General features: G+C 65.2%; 2 protein-coding genes across 6 annotated transcripts; both read right to left on the bottom strand.

The window, feature by feature from the left end:
- Positions 1-409: 409 nt before the first annotated feature.
- DENND4B (DENN domain containing 4B) lies at positions 410-10033 on the bottom strand. Of its 5 annotated transcripts, none has more exons than XM_064176169.1 (27): positions 9970-10033; positions 7845-8155; positions 7520-7772; positions 7373-7442; positions 7080-7249; positions 6450-6691; positions 6292-6358; positions 6147-6205; positions 5905-6052; positions 5618-5799; positions 5433-5533; positions 5132-5341; positions 4635-4780; positions 4426-4565; positions 4222-4345; positions 3898-4104; positions 3687-3815; positions 3458-3605; positions 2821-3380; positions 2611-2730; positions 2357-2532; positions 1992-2115; positions 1653-1886; positions 1469-1574; positions 1216-1381; positions 1073-1137; positions 410-966 (listed from the first exon to the last, which is right to left on the bottom strand). In XM_064176169.1, exons 2-27 carry the CDS (start codon positions 8141-8143, stop codon positions 821-823), a joined length of 4392 nt encoding a protein of 1463 aa, XP_064032239.1. In that variant the 5' UTR covers positions 8144-8155; positions 9970-10033; the 3' UTR covers positions 410-820. The 5 variants fall into 5 exon arrangements, with proteins under 5 accessions (XP_064032239.1, XP_064032240.1, XP_064032236.1 ...); XM_064176170.1 differs by having other exon boundaries at positions 5905-6049; XM_064176166.1 differs by having other exon boundaries at positions 4426-4780.
- A 474-nt stretch (positions 10034-10507) lies between these two features.
- Positions 10508-23070, bottom strand: CRTC2 (CREB regulated transcription coactivator 2). The gene is made up of 14 exons (XM_064176171.1): positions 22861-23070; positions 19064-19165; positions 18699-18815; positions 18012-18073; positions 16807-16875; positions 15567-15670; positions 15382-15411; positions 15126-15205; positions 14921-14970; positions 14369-14613; positions 13503-13951; positions 12827-13117; positions 11860-12034; positions 10508-11373 (listed from the first exon to the last, which is right to left on the bottom strand). The coding sequence occupies exons 1-14, from the start codon at positions 23038-23040 to the stop codon at positions 11165-11167; spliced, it is 2163 nt and encodes a 720-aa protein (XP_064032241.1). The 5' UTR covers positions 23041-23070; the 3' UTR covers positions 10508-11164.
- Positions 23071-23267: the final 197 nt, after the last annotated feature.

The following is a 23267-nucleotide window of genomic DNA, read 5'->3' as shown; positions in this document are numbered from 1 at the left end:
CCGGGTACCGCGGCCGCGCGCGGTGTCGGCGGCAAAGGGGAGAGAAAAGCGACCCAGCCCCCGCCCGCGGGGACTTTGGGCCCACAGCGGCCGCCGTAGCCGGGACTGCGGCCCACGTGGCGCCCGGTACCGGTGTGCACGTGGTCCAGCGCGACGCCTGGCGGGGGTGGAGCCAGGCGGGCCCCAGTACCGGGCTAGGTCTCGTGTGCCGTCCCTGTCCCCGCCTCAGGGTCACCGGCAGTGGGCAAGGCCCCTGCGCCGAGGCCTCCGCCAGGCCCCAAGATGGCGGCCGTGGCCGCAGGCCCGCTCCGGCTCCGCTCACCCACTCGTCCTGCCGGCGATGCTGAGTGCCCCCGATCCGCTTCGTGCCCCTCCCCACCCCCAAGAAGGCGCCCGGGGAGGCAGCAGGGAAAATAACCGCAGCGGCTTTTATTTACAGCCCCCCGGGGCTTGGGGGGTCCTATTGCACAGTGCAAAGGGGGGAGGGGGGGCAGCCCCTAAATCACCCCCGAAATTTACCCTGAACCCCCACGATGACTCTCAGACCCACCCACCCCGCCCGGGGCACGGGCAAGCAGCAGTGGGGAAAGAGGGTGGAAATGGGAGGTGTGTGCAGAGAGCCTTCCACCCCCACTCTCCCGACACCCACCTGGCTGCCAGCGCAGGAGGAGGGTGCTGGGATGGGATGGGAGAGGGCAGGAATAAATAAATAAAAATATATTAACACTGACTTATAAAACTCTTTGGGGGGGTGCCCGGGGCAGGGCTGCAATGCCCCTTCAGTCCCCAAGGTCCACGAGGGCCTTGGGTGGGGGCAGCTCTAGCACTCCAGGGTGGCCCCGAAGCTCTTGCGGCAGTCGATGGCTTTGGAGCTGGGCGGCTGTGCTCGCCGCCGCCGCAGCTCCTCCTTGCCCAGGCTCCCTGCTAGCTTGGCATAGGCAGCTTTGTACTTCTTGTCGAAGGCGGCTACGAGGTGATGGGGGGCAGAAGGAGACACAGCAGCCATCAGTGGTGACAGAGGCCCCATCGAGGTTCCTCAATTCCCCCAAACTCCCCCTGAGCTCCCCCATACCGATGTCTGTGTGGTCCCTGCCCAGCGCCGCCAGCGTGAGGAAGAGGAGTTCCCGGTAGATGCTCCTGGGGAAGCAGAGCAGTGAGAGGGGAGTGGCTGCCCAGGGCTGATGGAGGCTTCGGTGGGGGGTGTTCCAGTCCTACCTCTGCAGGTGCCGGGGCCCTCCTGGGGCTGTCAGGGTCTCGAGGAAGAGGGCAATGGCTTTGTGCACCTCGTTCAACCCCACGTGGCTCAGCAGGGCCTCCAGGAAGGCCAGTGAGAAGGGGTGGCCCTGAGGCCGCCAGGAGCGCAGCCTCGTGGGGACATTGCCTGGAGTAGGGATAGGGAGAGTGAGGGATGGGGGTCAGCATGGCCTTGCCACTGCGGTCCCCTGCTCCCGGCCACCCCATGACTCACTGTGAAGCCTCCAGAGAACATAAAGCGGGGGGCAGCTGTCAGGCTCAGGACTCAGGACATCCCAGAGCAGCCGGACGCGGACACTGGGGGAGTCCAGGGGTTGCCCCTGTGGGACAGGCAGGTAGGCACAGGACTGGTGGCCCTCACAAGTCCCCAGAACCTCCACATATACCCCCAGCCTTACCTGCGGGGCCAGGGTGACATGCTGGGAGCCCAGGAGCAGGCAGGGTAGGTTGCTGGGCAGCGCCAGGCGCTGGAAGTACCAGACCAGGTTCCAGTAGATGATGGGGTGGCTGTCCACCAGCTCCGGCTGTGCGAGCAGCTCACCGCCCTCATTCTCCACCAAGCTCTCCAGCTCCTTCCGCAGCACCAGGGGGCTCAGGTAGGCAAAGGCCACCCGTTCTGACCGCCGTGGTGCCTGCAGGAGAGGGGCCAGACACACATGCACCCACCGCTGGGACCCCCAGCACCCCGCAAAGCCTGTTAGGGGTGGCTGTACCCCTCCTCACGCCCAGCCCCGTACCGCTGTCTCCGGGTACCCGTTGCAGAGCTCTATCTCGCCCTCGTCCAGCGCCAGGCAGTGGCGGCGGTCGCTGAGCACCGGTCCTTGCATGGTGGCTGGAGCAGGGGAGCCATTCTTGGCCACACTGCATGGAAAAGGGGGAGGTTAGAGAACTGGGGGGGCACATGTGAGATTTCCCAGAGGATGGAAAGATGAGGGAAATGGTGGAAAGCAATGGGGGCCCCAGAGTGGGATGTGGACACGAGGGCTGTCCTCCTGAAGGCAGGATGGAGTGCACTGGAGGGCAGCAAAGAAGGACACAGGAAGAGGGAGGACATCTTCCTCCAGGAGGTCAGGGGACACGGCAGGGGCATGTGAAGTCCCACCTGGGGGACACCTGGAAGTCCTGGATCTCAATGCTGAGGAAGGGGACGAACGAGCGGCCGCAGAAGGGGCAGGTGGTGTTGAGGTTGGAGTCGTCAGAGGTCCACCCGGCCATGACCTCCTCGTCATACACCAGCACGCCGCAGCCCTGGCAGCGCGAGCAGCTGGACAGCAGCACCTGCCCGGGGCGTGGATGCTGTCACCTCCCAGCACAGGGTGAAGGAGGCCACAGGACAACGGGGACCCCCCAGCTCACCTCCACAGCGGGCTGCTCCTGCCCAGATGCCCCCTCAGCCTGTGGCTCAGACTTGGGAATGCTGGTGCTGCCCACGGAGGCATCTGACAGGTCCAGCTCACTGCCCAGTGAGACGGAGCTCTGAGGGCACAGGCGGTGTTAGTGGGCACAGGCAAGGTTGGCAGGTACAGGCAAACAGGCAGCCCCCACTCCTGGGCAGCAGCTGAGTACCTCAGAAGCCGTGGACTCAGGGCGCTCCCGCGGGCGAAGCAAGGTCTCGGCAGGGCTGCGGCGTGGCAGGGAGTCCCCCTCACGCTGCTCGGAGCCCCGGCGCGGGCAGGCGGAGGGGTCGTGGGTCCCGGTAGGGAGCTCGGTGCTGGCAGCTGGGCGCAGCGGGGGCCGTTTGCCAGGGGACAGGAGCTGCTGCAGCTTGGCCGCCAGCCCCCGCCGCGGTGTGCCCCCTGCCGGGCCCCCGCCACTCGCCGGCCCCTCCTCTGCCCGGTCACTCTCGTCCGTGGCAAAGCTGACATCGGACAGGCTCCCTTCGGCAGAGCCGGGGGCACACCGCAACCGGGCAGGCAGCGGGTCTGGGGCTGCAGGAAGAAGTGGGGGGCAGATAATAAGTGGTTCTCCTGGCCCCCCCTGGGCCCCCTCACGGTGGGTGCTGCCAGGGAAGCTGAGGCTGCCGCTCTTCACCAGGCGGGGGGCCGGAGGGTGGTCCCGCAGGCTGCGTCCAGCCCAGGTGGTTTGGCGCTGCAGGCTGGGACGAGGCACTGGGCATGCTCGGTCACCTGCGGGGAGGGCACGAAGGGACGTTACTGAGTGGAAACAGCCCCTCCCCAGCTTCCCTCTCCCACAACCAACCTACCAGAGGGTGCCCTGGCGGCGGCTGCCAGGCGCTCGCGCTGCCGCAGGGGCTGTCGGAACTGGGCAGCCCCCAGCACCACGTTGCGGAGCTTGGCCCAGCGCAGGCGGCCGCCCTGGGTGCCTGCTGGCCACTTGCTCTCCAGAACTGCCTGTTGGGGCAGGGGGGAATGACAGGGTCAGGAGCCATTGGAGACTCCCTTGCGCCCCCCTGCGTGTGCCCACCCTGTCACCTTGTTGTAGTAGCCGTAGGTGATGGTGTTGGGCACGATGCCAGCGCGCTTCATCTCCAGCAGCACCCGCACCGACAGCACCGGCTCCCCGTACTGCCCGCACAGCTGCATCAGGATGCGGTAGCAGACCTGGGCACAGGGGGCAATCAGGAGTGGCTGGGGGGCACCCCAGCTCTGGCTGAACACCCCTCATGCCCCAAATGCCACCTACTTCATCCGGCAGCACTACTTTGTGAGCTTCCATCTTGCGCAGGACATCATATGCCAGCTGCAGTGCCCGCAGCTTGGTGGGGGCAGCACGGACGTGGGTGGGCAGGTAGAGGAACCAGAGCCCGTAACAGTGGCCCAGCAGGCACTTGGCCCACATGTCGGGCACTGAGGAGTACTTCTGGGCCACCCGCTGGGCCACCTTCATCTCCTGAGGACAAAGAAAGGAAGAGGAGGGAGCTGGGGGGACATCTGTTGCCCTATACCCCTCTTTGTCCTGTGCCCCTTGAGGCCTGCCCCACCTCATCATAGCCATGGCCCTGCTCACCTGCTTGGTCCTGCGTGGGGCTGGGCTGCTGGGAGCACTGCTTCTGGCCTGGCACAACTGGGCCACCAGTGGGTCCCGGGGGGGCTCCAGGAGCTCAGGCCGCAGGGTGGGGAAACTGTCATAGCTGGGGAGGGGGAGCAGAGGATGAGCTGGGGGTAGCCAGGGAGGATGGCAGGCCTGGGGGTGGCGAGGGGAGGGTCTCACCGGTACCGCGCAGGCAGCTCGGAGCCGTCAGGGGCCGCAGGCTGCTCGGGGGGGGTGATGAAGACAGTGTGCTCACCCCCCCGGGGGTCATCCAGCTCCATCAGTGGAGTGTCCTCTGGTTTCTCCAGTTCTGCCTGCACCTGCCAGGGGGGACGGAGACTTGGGGTTGGGGGGACATGCAGAGGGGACGCGGAGCTGGCAGCACCCACCTTATCCACGCAGGTATCGAAGAACTCGAGGCAGGGGTCACGGTCGCTGGCGAAGGAGCAGTCCTCGATGAACTGGGTGAAGAGCTGCGTGCGCAGCAGCTGCCCATAGAAGCGGTGGTATGCCCGCTCCCGGGACTTGAGGAACCCTGGGGGCAACCTGGGGTTAGCCAGAGCTGAGCCCCACCCTGCTCACCCCAATGCAACTTGAGGAGCCCCGAGGGGATGGACTGCAGGGTTTAACCCACCCAGTCCCCCCTAGCCCTTCCCCATTGCTCCCAGGACCCGAGGAAGCCTGGGGGAAGGGGGGGAGCAGTTTAAATCCATCTCATCTCAACCCATTCCCACAGTCACCCCAACCCTTTGCCCCCTACTTGATCTCAGGACTTGAAGATCTCTGGGAGGAGTTAAATCCCCGCTCTGGTCACCCCTATCTCTTCCCCATCCGCTCCAGGACCTGAGGAAGGGTGAGGGGCCTGGGTAGGGAGCGTGGGCCGCACCTTGCAGGGCGAAGAGGCTGCCAGTGTCACGGGCGGCGGCCGCGGGCGCGATGGGGCGCAGGAAGCTGCGGTACCCGCGCAGGGCACAGGCCATGAAGCGCAGGAAGGCTGCACGAGCCTCCAGCTCCAGCTGTGCCCTGCGGCCCCGAGCTGCCTCCGCGTCGCTCAGCAGCAGCTCCAGTGAGGCCTCATCCCCTGGCCCGCAGTACACTGAGGGGAGGGGGCAGAGCAAACAGATCAGGGTGGGGGTGGCACAGACGGTTCTGGGGCTCTCTCAGCCCTCTCCCAGAGCCCCACTCACTCTCATCCAGCTGCTGGGAGAGGCTGTGCAGCGTGGCCAGCAGCACCTTGCAGGGCCGGCGGGGCAGGGAGCGGGGGGACAGCAGCTTGCGCTCCTCGCTCCTGGGGAGGGGACAGAGGGACAGGCAAGCAATGGGCCCCAAACACCCTCCAGCCTGCTGGAGCTGACCCCTCTAGGCCACTTACTGGTGGTGACAGATGGTGTTGGTGTCCAGGTCGACGAAGATGACGTCCCTGGGGGGCTCATAGAGGTCGAAGTAGCTGGAGTGGATGCCTACAATGAAGGGCACGGGGGCACACAGCACGTCAGCCAGCGCCAGCGGGCACAGCGGGATGTAGGGGCACTGCCAGCGCAAGGGGAAGATCATCTGGGGGGGACAGGACAAGGGTGGTCAGCACCGTGGGCTGGGGGGGTTGGGAGGTCCCCAGTGCCACGGTGGGTGCGTGTCCCCCTCCCCCTCCCTGGCACTCACCGCCACCAGGGCTTCGCCCACGCTGGTCAGGACGTCAGGGCGCAGGGAGTGAATAAGCAGCTTCTGCTCGGTCAGCACAGCCACCAGTAGTGCCACTGCGTTGTCGGGGCCCAGGTTCTGCAGCAGCGTCAGGAAGCTGGCACCACTGCTGGGGGGGACACACATCAATCAGCCACTCCACATCTCCCTCCCCTGAGTGTTTGTGTCCCTCCCCTCCCTCGGTGCCCTGCAGCCATCCCTACCTGAGTGGCAGTGGGGAGGACACAGGGCGGCACAGCAGCAGGCTGTCATATGGAGACATCTAGGGGGGTGACAGAAGGACATGGTGGGCTGAGGGCAGCAGTGTGGGCACAGCGAGGGCTGGGACAGGCACAGAGAGCAGCTGACCTGGACCAGGATGCGCGGTCGCTGCGGGGACGGGAAGGGAACGTTGTGCATGAAGTGCGAGATGTGCCTGTGGGCAGAGCGTCAGCGGTGGGGGTCAGCGTTGGGGGTGCCACACACGTGTGTGTGTCCCTCAAACCGTTCCCCGAGCCCTGGCTCACGTCTCGAGGGGCAGCACGTGGGGCCCCGAGATGGAGTAGCGGTAGATGAACATGAGGAACTTGCGGAAGACATCAAAGAAGGGCCAGTGGGACAGGACGCAGATGCTCTTGCGTGTCTGCAGCGAGCGTCCTGGCACCGGCCGCCGGTCCACCACGCTGAGCAGCCCCAGGCGCAGGCTCTGCTTCTCTGACAGCCGCTCCCGCGGGAATGCCTCATGGAACTGGATGGCTGCGCCGTACACCTGTGTGAGGCCAGGCATGGCGTGGGAAGGGCCTTGCTGGACCCCTGTCCATCATGATGGCCCCCAGCACTCTCAGGTGCTTCTCTGTGGAGCTGCTTCCCAGCAGGTCCCTGCCCTGTCCTGCTGCAGAGGGGGCAGGACCCTCCACTCGCCCTGCTTGAACCACCTGAGGTTCCCCTCCCCATTTCTCTCCAGCCTGGCCAGGCCTGGATGAATGGCAGCACAGCCTGGCAGGGTACAGGCACTGCTGCCAGCTTAGGATCATCACCAAACTGGCTGGGTTCACTGTGCCTTCACCCGGGTTGTTGATGAAGACGTTGAAGACAGAGAGGGCTACCCCCACACCCACCACTGAGCCCCACTCCCAGTGCCATGCCCCCCACCCTGCCTTGTCTCCTGAAGCCCCGGTCAGCACGAAGGTGGAGAAGACAGGCAGGGGGTACTTGGTGTCATCTGGCCAGCTCTCGATGGTGGCCCCCATGGGCAGGCAGAAGACGGGCACTGACTCAGGCAGGGGGAAGGACTCGCTGTCCTGCTCGGGGTAGCGCCCCAGCAGCCCTAGACAGAAAGACAGAGAGATGAGCCTGACTGAGGAGAGGCAGGGAGGGAGCAGCTGAGTAGGCACCCAGCAGCCTGCAGAGGAGAGCCCATAGTGCCCTGACCCCCTCCATGCCACCCTACCTGCTTCATAGACCAGGGTGTTGGCCTTGGCCATGGCGATCTTGTAGCACAGATACAGGGCAGGACCCCACTGCAAGGAGGGAGCGGAGAGGTCAGTGCAGGCTGCACGCTCTGCAGACAGCAAAAAGGAGGCACTCTGGCACCCACCATGCTGGTGTTGAGATTCTTGTCCACCCGGCAGAATGTGTGGGGGGTGCTCTCGCCCTTGCTGGGCATGATGAGGCAGATGTCAGTGACCCCCAGCGTGTTGTGGCCATGGGGCTCGGCTGCCCGCCGGTAGGTCAGGAAGGTGCGCTGGTGTCCTGGCCCCCCTGAGTTGAGGTTGGCCGAGCGGCTGTAGGGCGTCGTGTCCAGAATCCTGTAGCCCGGCTTCGGGCGGTCCTTGCCCTCGTAGTGCACCCTGGGTGGGGAGGAAGGATGAGGAGGACCCCGGGGCAGGCTGGGATTGCACCCTCCAGCCCCCTGCACTCACCCCAGCTCGATGAGAGGGGGCTTGTCCCGGCTGCGCTTGTAGCAGATGAACATCTGGGGGCTGTTGAGCAGCCCAGCGTTGAGCTCCACGGGGTGCCCTGAGGTGGTGGTCTCGATGCAGGTGAAGCCGTGGGGCACCTCCTCGCCCTGCGAGCGGATGATGACAGCCACGTCGGTGATGTGCTCGCAGGGCCGCGCTGCACGCTGCTGCTGGCTCTCCTCCTCCAGCAGCCGCGACGTGTCTGTCAGTCCAGCCACCACGAAATAGTCCACCAGCTGTGGAGGCTTCTCATCCGCCATGGCTCACGGCATCTGCGGGGGAACACGGAGAGCGGGGGGGGGGTTGAGCCCCAGACCCTGCTCCTCGGAAAGCCGTGGCGTGGCCAGATGAGGGCACGGCGGAGCTGACAGGGCGAAAGCGCCGGCGACGGGAAGGGAGGAGGCTTCCGGTCACGCCAGCAGGCACAGGGTGTTGTGGTGGGGACCCCCACGGCCTGAGGCAGGGGGGGCAGCGCCGCAGCCCGAGCATAGCAGCTCTGCAGGGAGGCCACCCCTCGAGCAACGACCCCCGCCCTGCTGTATGCCTGCCCCTTGAGCTTGGCTGCTGCATCCCTATCCCCACGGTTGTCCTGTCCCCTCCATGCACACCCTCCCTGTCTTCAGCTTGCCCGGGGCACCGCAGGATGGTCCTTGGGGGCTGTCGGGGAGCTGCTGCATGAGGGGGGTGGCGGGAAAGGGGAAGGAAGGAGGCGAGGAGCCGCCAGCATCCGCGTCACATCCCCACTGCTGTCACCCCCTCCGCGGGGCACTCGGGTGTGATATGGCTCTGCCACCCCAATGCCAGGGCCGAGGGGGGCTCGAATCAGCCGCAACCCCAGACATGGAGACCCCAAGCAGGGTCATTGTGGCAGCCCCACGATCCCAAGACGAAGCCCCGTAAGCTGGAGGGGAGGTCCCAGCTCACTGGGGCTGTGCCAGCATCCCCCGTGCTGGCAGAGGCAGGGACATGGCAGCACCTGGAGCCTGGCCAGGGCCTCCAGGACCCCCCGGCAGCCACCTGGGCTATTTTTAGCACGGCGTTGCGCGATGCCAGCTAAGCTGCCGAGACATAGCTCAGGCTCCTGCTTTCACTTCTTGCCACCCGCTTCAGGTGGGAAGAAACCAGAAGGGGTGGAGGCAGAGCCACTCTGCGCCCGCCAGCATGTGCCCCTCTCACGGGTCCCCCTGGCCAGGCTCCCGCAGTGGGGCACCAGGCCCAGAGCCAGCAGGACATGGCAGGGTTCTGCCTGAGGGTCCCCCGATCCGTCCGCAAGTTCCCGTGACCCCGCCCGGGGACCCCCAGCGCGGGCAGCCTCACGGAGCAGGATGGGCTCCGTGCCCAGCTGCGGCAGGAGCGGGAACCGGCCCCTCTGGGGCTGCCAAAGGGGAAGCGGTGGCTGCGGGCGGTCAGACTCTGCCCAGGACAGGATCCGGCCGCCAGCTAGGGGCGAGCTTGCCCAGGGCAGTGCCCCAAAGGCGGGGGAGCTCCGAGGGTCCCCACATTACAGCACGACCCCAGCATTCCCCGCCCCACGGAGCCTGCGGACTGCGTCCCCCTGGGTGCCCCGCGGCTCCCCGCACCCGGTGAGACCGAGAGAGCTGCAGCGCACACCTCCAGCGCCCCCCGGCCCGGACCCATCTCGGGGTGGAGACTCCAGGGTAGAAATGGGGGCACTGGCGGGCACCAGCCGGGCCGAGAGCCACCCGCAGCCGGGCCCCGCACACAGGCCCTGCAGCGAGCCCCGCACACCCCACGGCCAGCGCTGTGCGCCTCGCAGCCGCTCCGCAGCCAGCCCCGCACGCACGCCCGGCCCCACATGCCTGCTGCCGTCCGAGGCGCCAGCCCCGGCCCCACGGGCCCCACACCCGGCCCCGGACAGCACCCAGCCGGCTCCGGGCACCTCTCAGCCGGCTCCGCAGACCCCACGACCGACTCCATGCACCCTGGACACCGGCCGGGCGCCGCAGGCCTACTCCGGGCCCAGGTCCTGCAGCCGGCCCCATAGTCTCTACCCTCAACCCAGACGCTACTCCCGGCCCGGCAGGCCCCAGCCCCGCCGACCCCGGCCCCGTTTCGCCCCCGGTACCTGCGGGCCGGGCCGGGCCGCGCCGCGCCGCTGAGCTACACCGGACAGCCTCCGCGCCGGCCCCGCCGCCGCACACAGCGGCCTCTGACGGACGGGAGGACTCCAGCGCCTAAACCTGCCCCAGCGCCGCCAGGACCTTCCAAGGACCCCTCCACGACCCCCTTGGACCAACCTCGCGGCCCAGAAACCACCCCCCAGCAGCTGCCAGTACCTGAGAAGCTCCAAGCGCCCCCAGCACGCCCATAAGCTGGCAGGGACTCCTCCAAGGGATCCCTACCAGCACCCCTAGAGCAGCCAAGATTGCTCCAACACCCTCAGCTGACCCCTCCCAGCACCCTCGTAAGCCTCAAGGACCCCCCCAAACTCCCTATGGCCACCATTTCCCAACCCCAGCGACTGAAGGGACTCCACTGACATCCCCCCCATAATGGACCTGCGACTAAAATGGGCCTGGAGCAGCAGGACTGCTCCACTGTAGCCCCCCAAAACCTCCCACGGGTGCCCCCCCTTAAATCAGCCAGCCAACATCACAGGAGCATTTAATTAACATAGAATATATTTTAAAAAATAATAATAATAATAAATCACTCTGAGGGGGGGGGAGGAGCGCAGGTCCTGGGGCCCCAGGTCCCCCCCCGCCTGCGGACAGGGCCCCCACGCTCCCCTTTGGAGGGCTTTGGGGAGAGAGCAGGGGGGGCAAAGTTACAAGTGCTTTCTACACGGCCCACGGGGTCCCCAGCAGCTGGGTGTGGTTTGGAGGGCTGGGGGGGTACATACGGGGTGCAACTGGAGGGGGGGAGCAGGATTTCTCCTTAAACATGGTGATTAGCCCCAGAAATAGAAACAGAAGCAGGCCCTCCCCTGCACCCCCCAGGGGGTCTCTACCTACAGGGCTATGTACAGTCACCCCTGGGGGTGGGAGCCCCCTCTCCGCCAGGGTTTGGGAAGTGGGGAGGTGGTTCAAGAGCTCCTGGCTCATGTCTGGGTGTGCCCCCCCCAAATTCCCACCGGCTCCAGCATCCCCCGGCCTCACCCTCCGGGAGGCCCCCACCGTCTGACTGGAAGAAAAGTGACAAAGCGGGGCGGAGAGGCTGGGGAAGGCGGGGGGAGGGAGAGCCGGGGTGGGGCAGATGAGAGTCCACGAGTGCGAGGGGGTGCCGGCGGCGCAGCCCCTCCGTTGCCAAGTGCGGGCCCCTCACTGGAGGCGGTCGGTGCGGAAGGAGTCCTCGACGGCAGGGTCGGTGAGCAGCGCGTAGGGGTCGCTCAGCATGTTCAGGCCGTCCAGCGTCAGCGGCTCGATGCGCAGCTCCTCCTCCAGCCCCAGGCTCGCCGCCTCCACCTCGAAGCCCGGAACGCCGGCGAGCGCCGTGGCGATCTCCTTGGAGATACCGGGAGGGGAGTCTCCTGCGGGGGAGGGCAAAGAAGGGGTGAGAACGGCAAAGCCTCGGAGCTGCTTGGGTTGAAAGAGCCTTCCGAGGCCACGGAGTCCAAGTAGTAAGCCAACACCACCGTGCGCACCAAACTATGCCCACAGGTGCCACAGTCGCAGGCTTTCTGTGAACGCCTCCGGGGTGAGGACCCCACCCACTCCGGGCAGCCTGTTCCAGTCCCTGACCACTCCTGCAGGGCACAAATTGTTCTTCATGGCCAACCTGAACCTGCCCTGGAGCAGCCTGAGGCCATCTCCTTTTGTCCTGCCCCTTGCTCCTTGGCAGCAGAGCCCAACCCCCACCTTGTCTCCAGCCTCCTCCCAGGCAGTTGCAGAGGGCAACGAAGTCTCCCCTCAGCCTCCTCCTCTCCAGGCTGCACAACCTCACAAGATCTGCTCTCAGGGTGGTGCCCTCCCACCCCCGGTGCTGTCCTGCCTCTGGTGCCCCCAGGCTTGCCCACCTGTCAGAATGATGTTGGGGATGGGGCCGTGGCGGCCGCAGTTGCTGAGGTTTTGCCGGTTCAGGACGTGGGGGTCGTAGCTGCCCTCGGGCTGGGGGTAGCTCAGGGGTGCCAGCTCCTCAGGGAAGCTGCTGCTGTTGCCAGTGGGGCTCTCCCCCATCCCAAACTGGTCAAACTGTGGGGAGAGAAAAGTTATGGGGATGAGCATCATCGAATCAGGGAATTGTTTTGGTCAGAAGAGAGCTCTGACTCCAGCCCTCGCCCAGCCCTGCCAGGGCACTGCCAACCCATGGCCCTCAGCACCACAGCTCCAGGGCGTGCAAACCCTTCCAGGGATGGGGACTCCAGCACTGCCCTGAGCAGCTTGTGCCAGGCTTGGACAAGCCCCAAGGGGCAGAAATTGTTCCTCATGGCCAACCTGAAGCTGTCCTGGGGCATACTGAGACCATTTCATCTTGTCCTGTCCCTTGCTCCTTGGCAGCAGAGCCCAACCCCACCTGACTCCATTCACCTTTCAGGGAGCTGTAAAGACCCAGGAGGTCTCCCCTCAGCCTCCTCTGCTCCAGCCTCACCACCTCGAGCTCCCCCAGCTGCTCCTCCCCAGCCCTCTTCTTCAGACCTTTCCTGAGCTTTGATGCCCTTCTCTGGCCCTGCTCCCGCTCCTCAGTGTCCTTCTGGGAGTGAAGATCCAACCCTGACTAGGATTCCAGCTGTGCCCTCCCCAGTACCCAGTCCAAGAAGTACAATCCCTACCCTGCTCCTGCTGTGGCGCATCCAGGTCAGGCTGCTGGTGGCCTTCTTGGCCACCTGGGCACTCCCTGGCACATCTCCAGCAAGTGTCACCAACCCTCCCTTTCTCCCTGGTCCTTTTTCTCTGTGCAGTTTCTGGCCACTGCCCCCTCTCCTGGTTCTGGGGTGTTGGATCCCTGCTGTGTCCCACCCTGCCCCCCACCCTGGGGTCACTCACACTGCCCAGGCTGAAGTCGCCCAGGGGCTGCTGTGCCAGCTGCTGCTGCAGGGAGGGGTCATGCGGCTGCTGCTGGTAGTGGTGGGCATAGGGGCGCTGCGGGGCGGTGCTCGGTGGCACCAGGGGCGCCGGGAGCCTCGCTGGCGGGGCAGAGGGCAGTGGTGGCTGAGGCGGAGACTGGTGCAGGGCTTTCTGGCCCTGCTGGGCTGGCAGCAGCAGCCCAGGCTGGCCGTAGGAGTAGGGTGGGAGCCGCTGGTCGGCTGGCAGCTTGCTGGTGTCCAGGGGTACCCCCTGCAGAGAGAGCCGAGACAGGGCAGGGGGGAGGCTGTTAGCTTGCACCCACCTTGGCACCCCGCAGGACCTGGCCTCTCCGGTCAGTGCCCCAGTCCCTGCCAGACCCTCCCTGGTGCACCCCCAGCACCAGCAGCAGGTTGAGGAGACCCCAAATTTCATCCCTGGCATTGAACCCCTGCACCCAGCACCCCCCGAGGGGTGGGAGGGATCCCCATGCCATGTGCCTGTGCCCCCCACCCCCGACCATGCTGAGGGTGGGGAAAGGGGTTCGGGGGCTTCCCTGGCATATGGCTGAGATGAAGATGGAAACGAGACGAGAGCAGAGGGGGAGCAGGAGGCGGAGGCAGGCACGGCGCAGGGCCGGCGATGGAGCCATGCATACCTGGGTGATGGAGGACAATGTGGGTGACATTGTTGGTGAGAACTGTTTGGGGTGCTGCCTTCTGGAGTCGCCACCCATTGGGAGGGTGAGGGGGCTGAGCGGGACCCGTCGGCGGGGCGAGGTGGTTATGGAGGCCTGCACCATGGGGGGGTAGGAGGAGCCGCTCAAGCCGGAGGGCAGGCTGGGGTTGCTGGGGGAGGACTGGATGGGCTGGCTGCGGGGGGACGTGGGCAGGGAGGGGTTGCTGAGCGAGGACGAGAGAGAGGAAGGCAGGGACTGGTTGGAGAGTGAGGAAGGGATGGAGGAACTGCTCTGGGAGGACTGGAGCGAGGGGTTGCTGAGGGAGGACTGGAGGGAGGGGCTGCGCAAGGAGGCCTGCAGGTTGGGGTTGCTAAGCGAGGACTGCAGGGAAGGGTTACTCAGGGAGCTCTGCATAGGTGAGGTAAGTCCTGTGGGGACAAAAAACAAGAAACAGCTGTTACCCACCCAGCCCCCCACGCCCCGGGGCGGGCCAGGCTGGTGCTCCCCAGCTGCCCCAGACGGGATGAAAGTGACAGAGGTGGCCAAAACGATGGAGACAGAGACAGGAACACACAGACCCCGGGAGTGGCACTCAGGGGGTGCCCAGGCAGGGGTGCGGATCCTCGATGGCACTGCACCCCGACAGCTCTCCCTGACCCCAGACTGGGATCTCCTGGAGAGACCAATCTGAGCCACAGGCAGCTGCAGGATGCGGGCTAGGGGGGAGTCTCCTCTCATCTCCCCCAGCTCCCCTGAGCACCAACTGAGGCAGCTCCCTGCCTCAGAGCCCTCTCCTGCTCCTGTCTCGGTGGCTCCAGTGCCACTGGGTCAGTGCCAGCCCTCACCTGGCGAGTCATAGCTGGGGCCCAGGCCCATGCCACCACTGATGCCCAGGTGGGTCATGGTGTTGGCCAGGTTGCTGGTGCTGTTGCCCCCACTCAGACTGGGGTAAGAGGTTTCGTCCGGGTCGAGGGGTGTGGGCAGCGGGGAGGGGAAGTGCAGGTTGGTGAGGTCAGGAAGGGAGCCACCAGTGTTCAGGGCCGAGGGCATGAGAGGGATGTTGGCAGGCTGGTCTGGGGATGGAAATACGCTGGGAGAGGAAAAAGAGAGAAAGAGCCAAAGCTTGGTGTGGGAACGCTGCAGCCTCTTCCAGCATCGCCCCCCCGCCAAGCAGCTCAGCCCTCCCCCAGCCCCTTTTCCACAGCCATCCATGTGCTGGAGCAGGCTGCCCAGGGAGGCTGTGATAGCCCCTCCCTGGAGGTGTTCAAGGCCAGGCTGGATGAGGCCTTGAGCAGCCTGGGCTGGTGGGAGGGGTCCCTGCCTACAGCAGGGGGCTGGAGCTGGCTGATGTCTGAGGTCCCTTCCAACCCAACCCATTCCATCAGCCTTGCACTTACTGGATCCCAGGGACTTCACAGGAGCGTGGACGGGCGGAGGAAGAGGAGAGCTGTGAAAGCAAAGAGCAGTGAAGTGGGGCCAGGACACTGCACCCTGCACTGGGGCAGTGCTGGTCTGGGGGCAGGAAGGAGGCTGAGCCAGGCCTGTGTCACAGCACAGGGGGGTACAGCAGTGACCTCCTCACCCCCTGCCCTATATACCTACCTTCTTGGTGTCCCAGGGCTTCAGAGAGTGTTTGCTGTCATCGAAAGTCTCTTCAATGGGAGGCACTTGGAAAGGAAACACTGGCAAGGAGGGGGGCAGAGGGTCAGGGTGGGGGGAGTGACACAGCCCACCCTCACCTACTGTTCACGAGTGGGGCATTAAAGACCCCCCCAGCCTGGGGCTCCCATATCCCACTTGCTGCCCCAAATCTCTGTGGGGGGACATGGACCCGTGCCAGCCAGGGGCAGGCTCTCACCTTTGTTGTCCACATCCCCATCCAGGAAACCTGCAGGAGAGCAGCAGTCAGCAGCAGGACACAGGGGACAGCAGCCAGTGCGGGGTGGGGGCTGCTGCATGCAGAGGGATGAGGCTCCCCCTCAGCGTGTACTGGGGGCTGGAAGGGCTGTGGGGATCCCGGGGCAGGGTGGGGGACACACTCACCGCTGCGGCGGCCAGGGCCTGAGACGCCCTGTGTGGGGCCCAGGTAGGCATCCTGGGGGGTGGGGTTCATGACGCTGGTGTGCAGGGCTGAGTCCGAGTTTGTTCTGCGGGGGAAGCCAAGGCGTGGTCAGGCAGCGCTGAGCCCGACCCGCACCCCCCCACCACCCACAGCCGCCTGCGGTGCCAGCCCTGGCGCTCCAGCCTGGCAAGCAGGGCCAGGGCAGGAGGCAAGAAGAGAGAGCAAGGAGGAGCAGGGGGAGAGCTGGGGTGGGGGTTTGCTGAGGAGTAGGGACAGAAACCTCTCTCCCACAGGCAGAGGCCATGGGGCTCTGCAGGAACCCCGTCCCAGTCTGCCTTCCCCTCCCCTAGTGGGGTTCCCTGTCCACCCTTCTGACATGCAGGGGCTCACCCCAGCCCTATTTGCCAGCGCTGCAAAGGCCTCGGAGCCCTCATTAGCCCTTGGCAGCCCTGGCATAGGGTGAAATATGCTCTCCGAGGGGCCCCTGTGGCAGAGGAGCCAGAGATGCTCCACCCATTGTGTCCCCAATTAGCGGGGCTGAAGTGGAGATGCGGAGGAGCTGGGAAGAGGCTGCTGGAGCTAAGGACGCGTCCTGGGACCGCACAAGGGGGACATTGTTCAGCTGCGGCGCAGCTGGGAGGCAGGAAGCTGCTTCCCTCCTCCCCTGTCCCCATGGGACGCAGCCCCCTCCCGCGGGGGGCCCAGGCAGGGAGCAATGGGCACACGCCTGTGGCACAGCCCAGGGAGATGGAGTAGGAGCTGCTGCCGGCAGCACCAGCAAGGAGCCAGCCCTGAGCCCCGGCTTGCCCTGCTGAGACCCTGCTGTGCCTGGGCCTGAGAACAGGACAACTCCAAAGGCACACTGTCAGAGCCACTGCTCTCTGGGGCTGCCAGGGGCAGCTCTCCACTGTGCCCAGCCCAGGGAAGGGCACCACTCCAAAGCCACAGCTCTCTCAGGCTGGCAAGGTCAGCTGCCTGCTGCTCTATCACCTCGACAGGCTCCTGAGGGCTGATCTGATCCCCTGGTGCCGTGCTGGCTCCTGCTCCTTGTGCCATGCTGGGGTGAGACCAAACAGCCTTGGTACCAGGTGGAGCCAGGGCCTCGTCCCACTTCGGCACCGAGGCAGGGCAGGCCTGAGGAACCCTGGAGGTGCTGGGGAAGGGCTGGAGCCAGGTTTAGGGACAATGAGAGGGAGAAAATAGAATCAAAACCTCCTTTACCTGTTGAGGGCCGAGGGCAGCCGGAACAAATGTCCCTTCTCCATGGGGAAGTTCCCCCAGGGCATGGTCCTGAGGAAGGAGAAACAGCAGAGCTCAACTGCGGGGCAAGGGATAGAGGGCACAGAGGGGCACTGCCTCAAGGAAGGGAGGGCTGCCAGTGGAGAATCTGGGGGTGTCCTGTGGGACATCTTTTTGGCACTGCAGAGGCAGAGCCAAGCTAGGCAGCTCTTTGGAAGAAGGATTAAAGCCCTCCTGAGCCTGAAAGAAGGAATGTGCAGTGGGACTCGGTGAGAGGCTCTCGGGACCAGCTCAGAGCCTGAGGGGCTGCGGGAGGGCAGCTGTGCCCACTGTGAATGGTGAGGGCATGTGACACAACCTCTCCTTTTGGAGTGAGAAATCACAGCTCTGCCCTGGGATGTCGAGAGAGTGGCAGAGAGGCCCCAGGGACGAGATGTGTGTGGGGACAAGGCCACAGCAGCAGTGCTCTGGGCTGGCACCGAGGCTCCCGGCGGGGGACAAAGTGCAAGACACAACAGCAGCCTCCAACCAAGGCTGGGGAGAAGGGACACAAGAGACTTCATGGCGTCTGAGCTGGGCATGAGGCATGGGCAGTGTCCCTGGGAGAGTGGCAGGGGCAGGAGGCCTGCTGAGCAAGGGCAGCCTGGCAAACAAAGCCGAGGAGCCTTGAGTGACCTGAGCGGCTCCGAGCTGTGGCTCACCAGCATCTGTGAGCTGGAGCCAGTGCTCAGGGCACACTCAGGGCAAGCCTGGGGCACGCTGGGGTTCTTGGCCAGGCAGCCCTGTCCTCGCCTGCCCTCGGGGCCAGGGGCTGGAGCTGGCGGGGGCTTGGCTGCCCCATGGTTCTCCTCAGGCAGGGGCCCTGCTCCTTATGCCAGCCCAGGCAGCCACAAGGAATCTGGAAAAATCCCAACAGTGTAGGCAGCACCCAAAAAGCAAACTAGGGGACATCTGCCAGCCTCATCCCAAATCTCTCAGTGTTTCCCAGTCCAGTTCCTCCCTGCAGAGTGCTGGGGGAAGCTGTGTAAAGGCTCTCAGCAGGGCTGAGGCTGCAAGGAACTTGGCGGCGCTGGGCCCTTGCCAGTCTGCCCGTAGTGCTTCTTGGCACAGGTCACAGCCTGGGCTGCATCGAGCCCATAGGCAGAGGAGGCAGCAGGAGCCCAGCCAGGACAGTCTGGTGGCTTTACCTCCTCCAGCTGTGCTCGGGTGGAGGTGACAGGTAGGTGGGTCCGTAGGGAGAGCTGTCGATGTGAGACTCGTTAAGGGCCAGCAAGAGCCAGGGCTGAGCTGGGGCTGTGCAGACACCTCCTGGGCCCCTGCCTGCTAGTGATGACCCTGGGCTGGGGCCCCGTCAGGCTGTGCTGCCATTCAGCCAGGCGTGGCCAGGCTGCAGATGGGGAGGGGAACCTCCTGAGGTTCAAGCAAGGCAAGTGGAAGGTCCCGCTCCTGGGGAGGAACAATCCTGGCAGCAGGACAGGGCAGGGACCTGCTGGGGAGCAGCTCCACGGAGAAGGACCTGGGAGTGCTGGGGGCCAGCAGTGCCAAGGGGCCAGCAAGGTGGCCAAGGCCCCAAGGGTCTGCTGGGTTCCCCAGTTGCAGAGAGCTACTGGAGAGAGTCCAGTGGAGGCTGGAAAGGTGCTGAGGGGGCTGGAGCAGAGGGCTTGGGGAAGATGATTCCCAGGAGCGCCTTCCCACTCCCCCCATGCTGGGGTTCTCCGTAGTCCTGAAAAGGATTCACTGGAGTGCTGGAAGCAGGGCATGCTGCCTGCTGCTGCCCACTGCTGCCTGCTGCTGCCCGCCACTTCCCGCTGCTGCCCGCCACTTCCCGCTGCTGCCCACTGCTGCCTGCCCGCCGCTGCCCGCTGCAAGGATATCTGGCGCATGTAGCGGCGTAAAGGGGACACCATCCGGCGCGGGTCCCTCTGCACCCTCTCCACCAGGCCGTGGTGCCGAGTGCTGCGTGCCGAGTCCAGCGGCGAGTGCAGGGGGCCCTGCCGGGGGAGACAGCAAAGTCAACCCAGCCCCGGCCCAGAGCAGCGCCCCCCCAAGAGCAGGGCCAGGCGGTAGGCTCAGAGATCAGCCCCTCCTGCGCTCCTGTCCCAGCGGCAGCCCATGCCAGGGCTCTTTCTCCTCCTCTCCCACACCTGACACAGCACTTGATGCCCCCCGACACGGCCCTGAGGGTGACAGCCCCCAGGCCTCCCCTGTCCCCCCAGGGTAGAGGGTGGGTGCTGCTCACCTGGAAGTCGGAGACGCCGCTGCCGATCTGGTTGACGTTGGGCAGAGAGCCACTGTAGTAGGGCCCCCGGCTGTGAGCCAGCCTCAGCTTCTGTGCCTGCAGCTGGGGCCGGGGGAGAGGAAGCAGGTCAGGGGAGGCCAGGGGCACCCCAAGGTACTGTGGTGTGCCCCAACACCTCCCCATCACATCCTGCTGCAGTATCCTCACCCCTGCCCTCCTGCAGCCAAGCCTCAAACGTGCCCCACATATGGTACCAAGCCCCTCAGATGTGCCAGAGAGCCGCTGAGGTGAGGCACATCCAACCCTGACAGCCTCAGGCCCCACATGGGGCTCGAGGCGCTGCCATCTCCCTGCTCTGAAGCCACCAAGTGCAGAGGAGGCCCCACAAGGGACTTTCCTCCCTTGGTGGGTGCTGCAAGGCAGGAAGGATTCAGCAGTCACTCCTCTACCACAGACTGTGGCACATCCCTGGAGCAGAGGCTGAGCTGAGGCTGCATCTCTCCAAAACTGCTGAAGCCTTCTGTGCCCCCCTGAGATGGCTCTGTGGGGCAAGCATGAAAGGCTCCCTGCCTGGCATGGCACAGCTCAGCATGGCTCAGAACAGCTCAGCTCGGCAGCCCAGTGCTGCCCAAGGCCGAGGGCAAACCGCAGGCAGGAGATAACTGCAGGCAGGAAAACTCCCAGCAGAGGAAAGTCAGGTCCCAGGGCAGCCCCAGCACGAAGGCAGCCCCAGGAGCTCCCTCCTGACCCACAGCCAAGCTGGGCAGGGCTCTGCCCTCCAGGAGCAGAGCAGGAGTTTGACCCCAGGAGCAAGGCAGGGGTTTGACCCCAAGAGCAGAGCACGGATATGACCCCCAGGAGCAGGCCTCACCAGTGCTGCTCACACTCCAGGAAGAGGCAACGACCTCACCACCCCAGGCCTTCATCAGTCCTGACTCTCATCATCCTCTCCAGCACAAGGAGTTGTACCATCACCTGGCTCAAGCATCCCACCAGGGAAGGCTTTCCCTGATACCAACCCACAAAGCCAAGGCCAAGTACACACAAATCAAGGTGGATCCAGGGCAATCAAAGCCCGGAGGGTCCCCAGGGGTCCCCAAGCAGCCTCAGGTACCAGCACTCATCAGTGCTGGACAAACGCAGGGGACAGAGGAGACGAAGCACAAAAAGCATCTCGGACACAGGCTGCAGGCAGCAAACCTGCAAATTCCCGAGCTTAAGACCAGCAAAATCCAGCTCCAGGGGAAGCAGAAAAGAAGAAAAAAATGAAAACAAGTTAACAAACCCGAGCAGGGAGCTGCAGGCAGCTGCAGGGAGCTGCAGGGAGCAGCTGGCCGCAGCAGCACCGCAGCATTAGTGCGAGGAGTTCAGGGCTTAAGGTCTTGGGATCCTGCTCAGCTCTCCCAGCAGGGTCCCTGCCAGAGCGGCGCAAGCAACAAACCTGCCAGGAAAACCCTGATGGAAACACCGAGTGGAGCCTGACAGGAGCTGACACAGTCCCGCCGGGGAGCCAGGGGCCCCGGAGCTGGGCAGCAGCCCCCCGGCTGCTGAGACAGGAAAGGCCAACATGAGCTGCTGGGGTGACAGCCAGTGCCGGCTCCGTGTCCGTAGGCACAGACTGCGGTGACACCCGCGGCTGGGACCCACCTTGGCACCAGCTCCTGGGGCTGCCAATGCTGTGTGCAGGGAAGAGCCTCCCGGAGGCAGCGTCCCGGGGCAGGGAGCAGGGAGGACACCGCCGCACTGCTGCTCATTAACCTGCTGTTTGCTGTGCAAACAGGCAGGAGGCTCCGCTCCGAGCCACACGGGGATGAGTAGCTCCCCGCAGCCGTCCCGGCTGCCAGCCCTGCCCACGGGGACCACGGCTGGCCCCACCACGCTCCCTCGGGGTCACCAGGGGCTTCTCTCTGTCATCCCCTGTGCCAGCACCAGGAGAGGCCATGAGGCAGACTGCGGCTGCGAGGTCACTGCTGCCTCACCAGATCCAGGGTGCCAGCAGGCTTCTTCCACTCAGCACCCCGTGATGGGTCCTGCTGCCCTCTCCTGCACTCCACAGAACAGCTTGGGTCGGAAGGGGCTATCGGAGGCAGCGACAGATCCACTGGACAGGTTGCTCAAGGCGTCATCCAGCCTGGCCTGGAACACTTCCAGGCTTGGAGTGTCCACAGTTTCTCCAGACAACCTGTCCCAGTGCCTCACCCACTCACAGGGAAGGATTTCTTTCTAATGCCCAGTCTAGGTCCATCTTCTTTCAGCCTGAAGCCACCAGTCCTCGCCCTGTCACTTCTGGCCATTGTCCAGAGCCCCTCCCCAGGGAGCTGAGGGTGACCCTCAAGCCTCTGTCACCTGGCAGAGCCTCACTGTGTCCCCTGCTGCCCCAACTCCCCTCCCCTCACTCAGCCTTCCTGCAGCAGGCAGGGCCGGTGCTGGCTGCCGGACCCACAGCACTGCAGAGCCCCATTGCCACGCTTGGCACAGCCCACCCTGCCAAGCTGCAATCTGGCCAAGCCCTAGGCTTGGCAAAGCACTGCAGGGGCCCAGCTGGAGTCCCGCAGGCCAACACTGAGCGAACACAAACTGCAACCCAGTGCCCCCTCACAACTCCCTCTGCCCAGCAAGCTCCTAGGCATACGGGGCAGCATGCCCAGCCTCCCTGCCCCACTGTCCTCCCCCTGCCCAAGCAGCCCTCCTGCCACTCTTGCCCAGAAGCTGCCAAGAGTGGTAGCTTTGCCCACTCAGGCTCTGAGGCTCCAGCCAAGCTAAATTCAACCATCTCCAGGGATGCTGCTTCCCATAGGAGCCTGTTGATGGGGGGGAGAGTCCAATTCAACCCTCCTCAATGCTCAGGGACGACCCTGCAGGCCCCCGGGCTGGTGGAGCATCACCTGGCAGGGGTGACATGGAGCTGTGGCACAATAGGAGCCCATTCCAGAGCTGTGGGCCTGGGCATCTCCTCCTCACTCCCACGGTAAGAGGCAGTGAGAGCCCAAACACTCCGGTGCCAGGCAGCTGCTCCTCCACCTGGGAGTGGAGAAGGACAGCAGGACCCAGGAGCCAGAGTCAGCCACGTGAAAGCCCTGACCAAAAAAACACAGACCAAAGAAACCCAAATAAACCCTGAGGAAGAAGTGAGGTGCAGGTGGGCAGCTGGAGGAGCATTTCCTGGGGGAAGCCTTCTCTAAACCTCTCTGCAGCCCCAGTATTCCATGGGGTGAGGCTACATCCAGATCCATCTCCTTTGCACCCCCAGAAACCCTCCCAGCCCCTTTGGGAACCTGCCTGAGCCTCCCAACTCCTTGCTGTGCCTGCTGACCCTCGCTCCCACCCTGCAGTCCTGTTGCCCTCGATAACTGCTCCTCCCTCTGCATTCCCTCAAGCCTCCTTGAAGCTCGAGTCCCTTGCGCGACCCTTGCAGCCCTGGAGCCCACTCGCAGAGCTCCCAGCCAGCCTGCAGCCTCCTTCGGCCCGCAGCCCTCCCTGGATTCTCATCGCAGCCCCCAGCCCCCTCTTGATCCTAAGGACCCTTCCGGATCCGCACAGCCCTCAGCCCCTCCAGGACCCCCACGACCCTCCTGGCCTCTCAGGACCTCCCTGCATCCTCACGACCCTCTGGCCGCTCACAGCCTCCGGTCCCTCCGCACCCTCCACCTCCTCAAGTAGCCCCCGACCCCCTCACAGCCCCCAGCCTCTCTCACTGCCTCCAAACCCCCTGCAGGCGCCGACCCTCCCTCACATCTCCCGCATCCCCGGGCCCGTGGCGCATCCGGCGGGGGGGAGGCCGCGGCGTCGCTGCTCACCCGGGTGGAGCAGATCTCCATCATCACCTCCTCGAAGGCTGCCGTCTCCTCCGCCTGCCGCTGTTTCTGCAACGCGATTTTCTCGCTAAACTTCCGCGGGTTCGAAGCGCCGGCACCGGCCGAGGAACCCGCACCGGGCCCGGGCCCCGGCCCGGCCCCCGCACCCGCCGCCGCCGCCATCTTCCCTGCTCGGGCCGCTCCGGCCGCTGCCGCTGCCGCCGTCGCGCGGTGCAGGCTGGGAAAGGGAGTCCGCAAAGGGGGAGCTGCCCTGAACACGAGCGGCAAGCGGACTACATGTCCCAGCACCCTCCGCGGCACAGCCGCAGGGGCTCTAGGGAAATGGAGTCTTCGGCTTCTCTATCGACACCACCAGGGGGCGTCTCCCGCCGTGCGCTGGGCGGGACCGA

The sequence above is a fragment of the Pogoniulus pusillus genome, chromosome 43 (genome assembly GCF_015220805.1).
Source record: "Pogoniulus pusillus isolate bPogPus1 chromosome 43, bPogPus1.pri, whole genome shotgun sequence".
Classification (NCBI taxonomy): Eukaryota; Metazoa; Chordata; class Aves; order Piciformes; family Lybiidae; genus Pogoniulus; species Pogoniulus pusillus.
Note: the sequence above shows the minus strand (reverse complement) of the source record. Positions and strands in the feature narration are given on the sequence as shown.

Excerpts from the sequence above, each read along its gene's own strand:
- CRTC2 (XM_064176171.1), bottom strand. The coding sequence starts at position 23,040 with ATGGCGGCGGCGGCGGGTGCGGGGGCCGGGCCGGGGCCCGGGCCCGGT. Across the intron at positions 15,412-15,566 it reads AGGCCCTGGCCGCCGCAGCG|GTTTCCTGGATGGGGATGTG; the intron begins GTGAGTGTGTCC and ends GCTCTCCTGCAG. Across the intron at positions 13,118-13,502 it reads CATTGTCCTCCATCACCCAG|GGGGTACCCCTGGACACCAG; the intron begins GTATGCATGGCT and ends CTCTCTCTGCAG.
- DENND4B (XM_064176166.1), bottom strand. The coding sequence starts at position 8,143 with ATGGCGGATGAGAAGCCTCCACAGCTGGTGGACTATTTCGTGGTGGCT. Across the intron at positions 6,692-7,079 it reads CCGGGGCTTCAGGAGACAAG|GTGTACGGCGCAGCCATCCA; the intron begins GCAGGGTGGGGG and ends GGCCTCACACAG. Across the intron at positions 5,800-5,904 it reads TGGGCGAAGCCCTGGTGGCG|ATGATCTTCCCCTTGCGCTG; the intron begins GTGAGTGCCAGG and ends TGTCCCCCCCAG.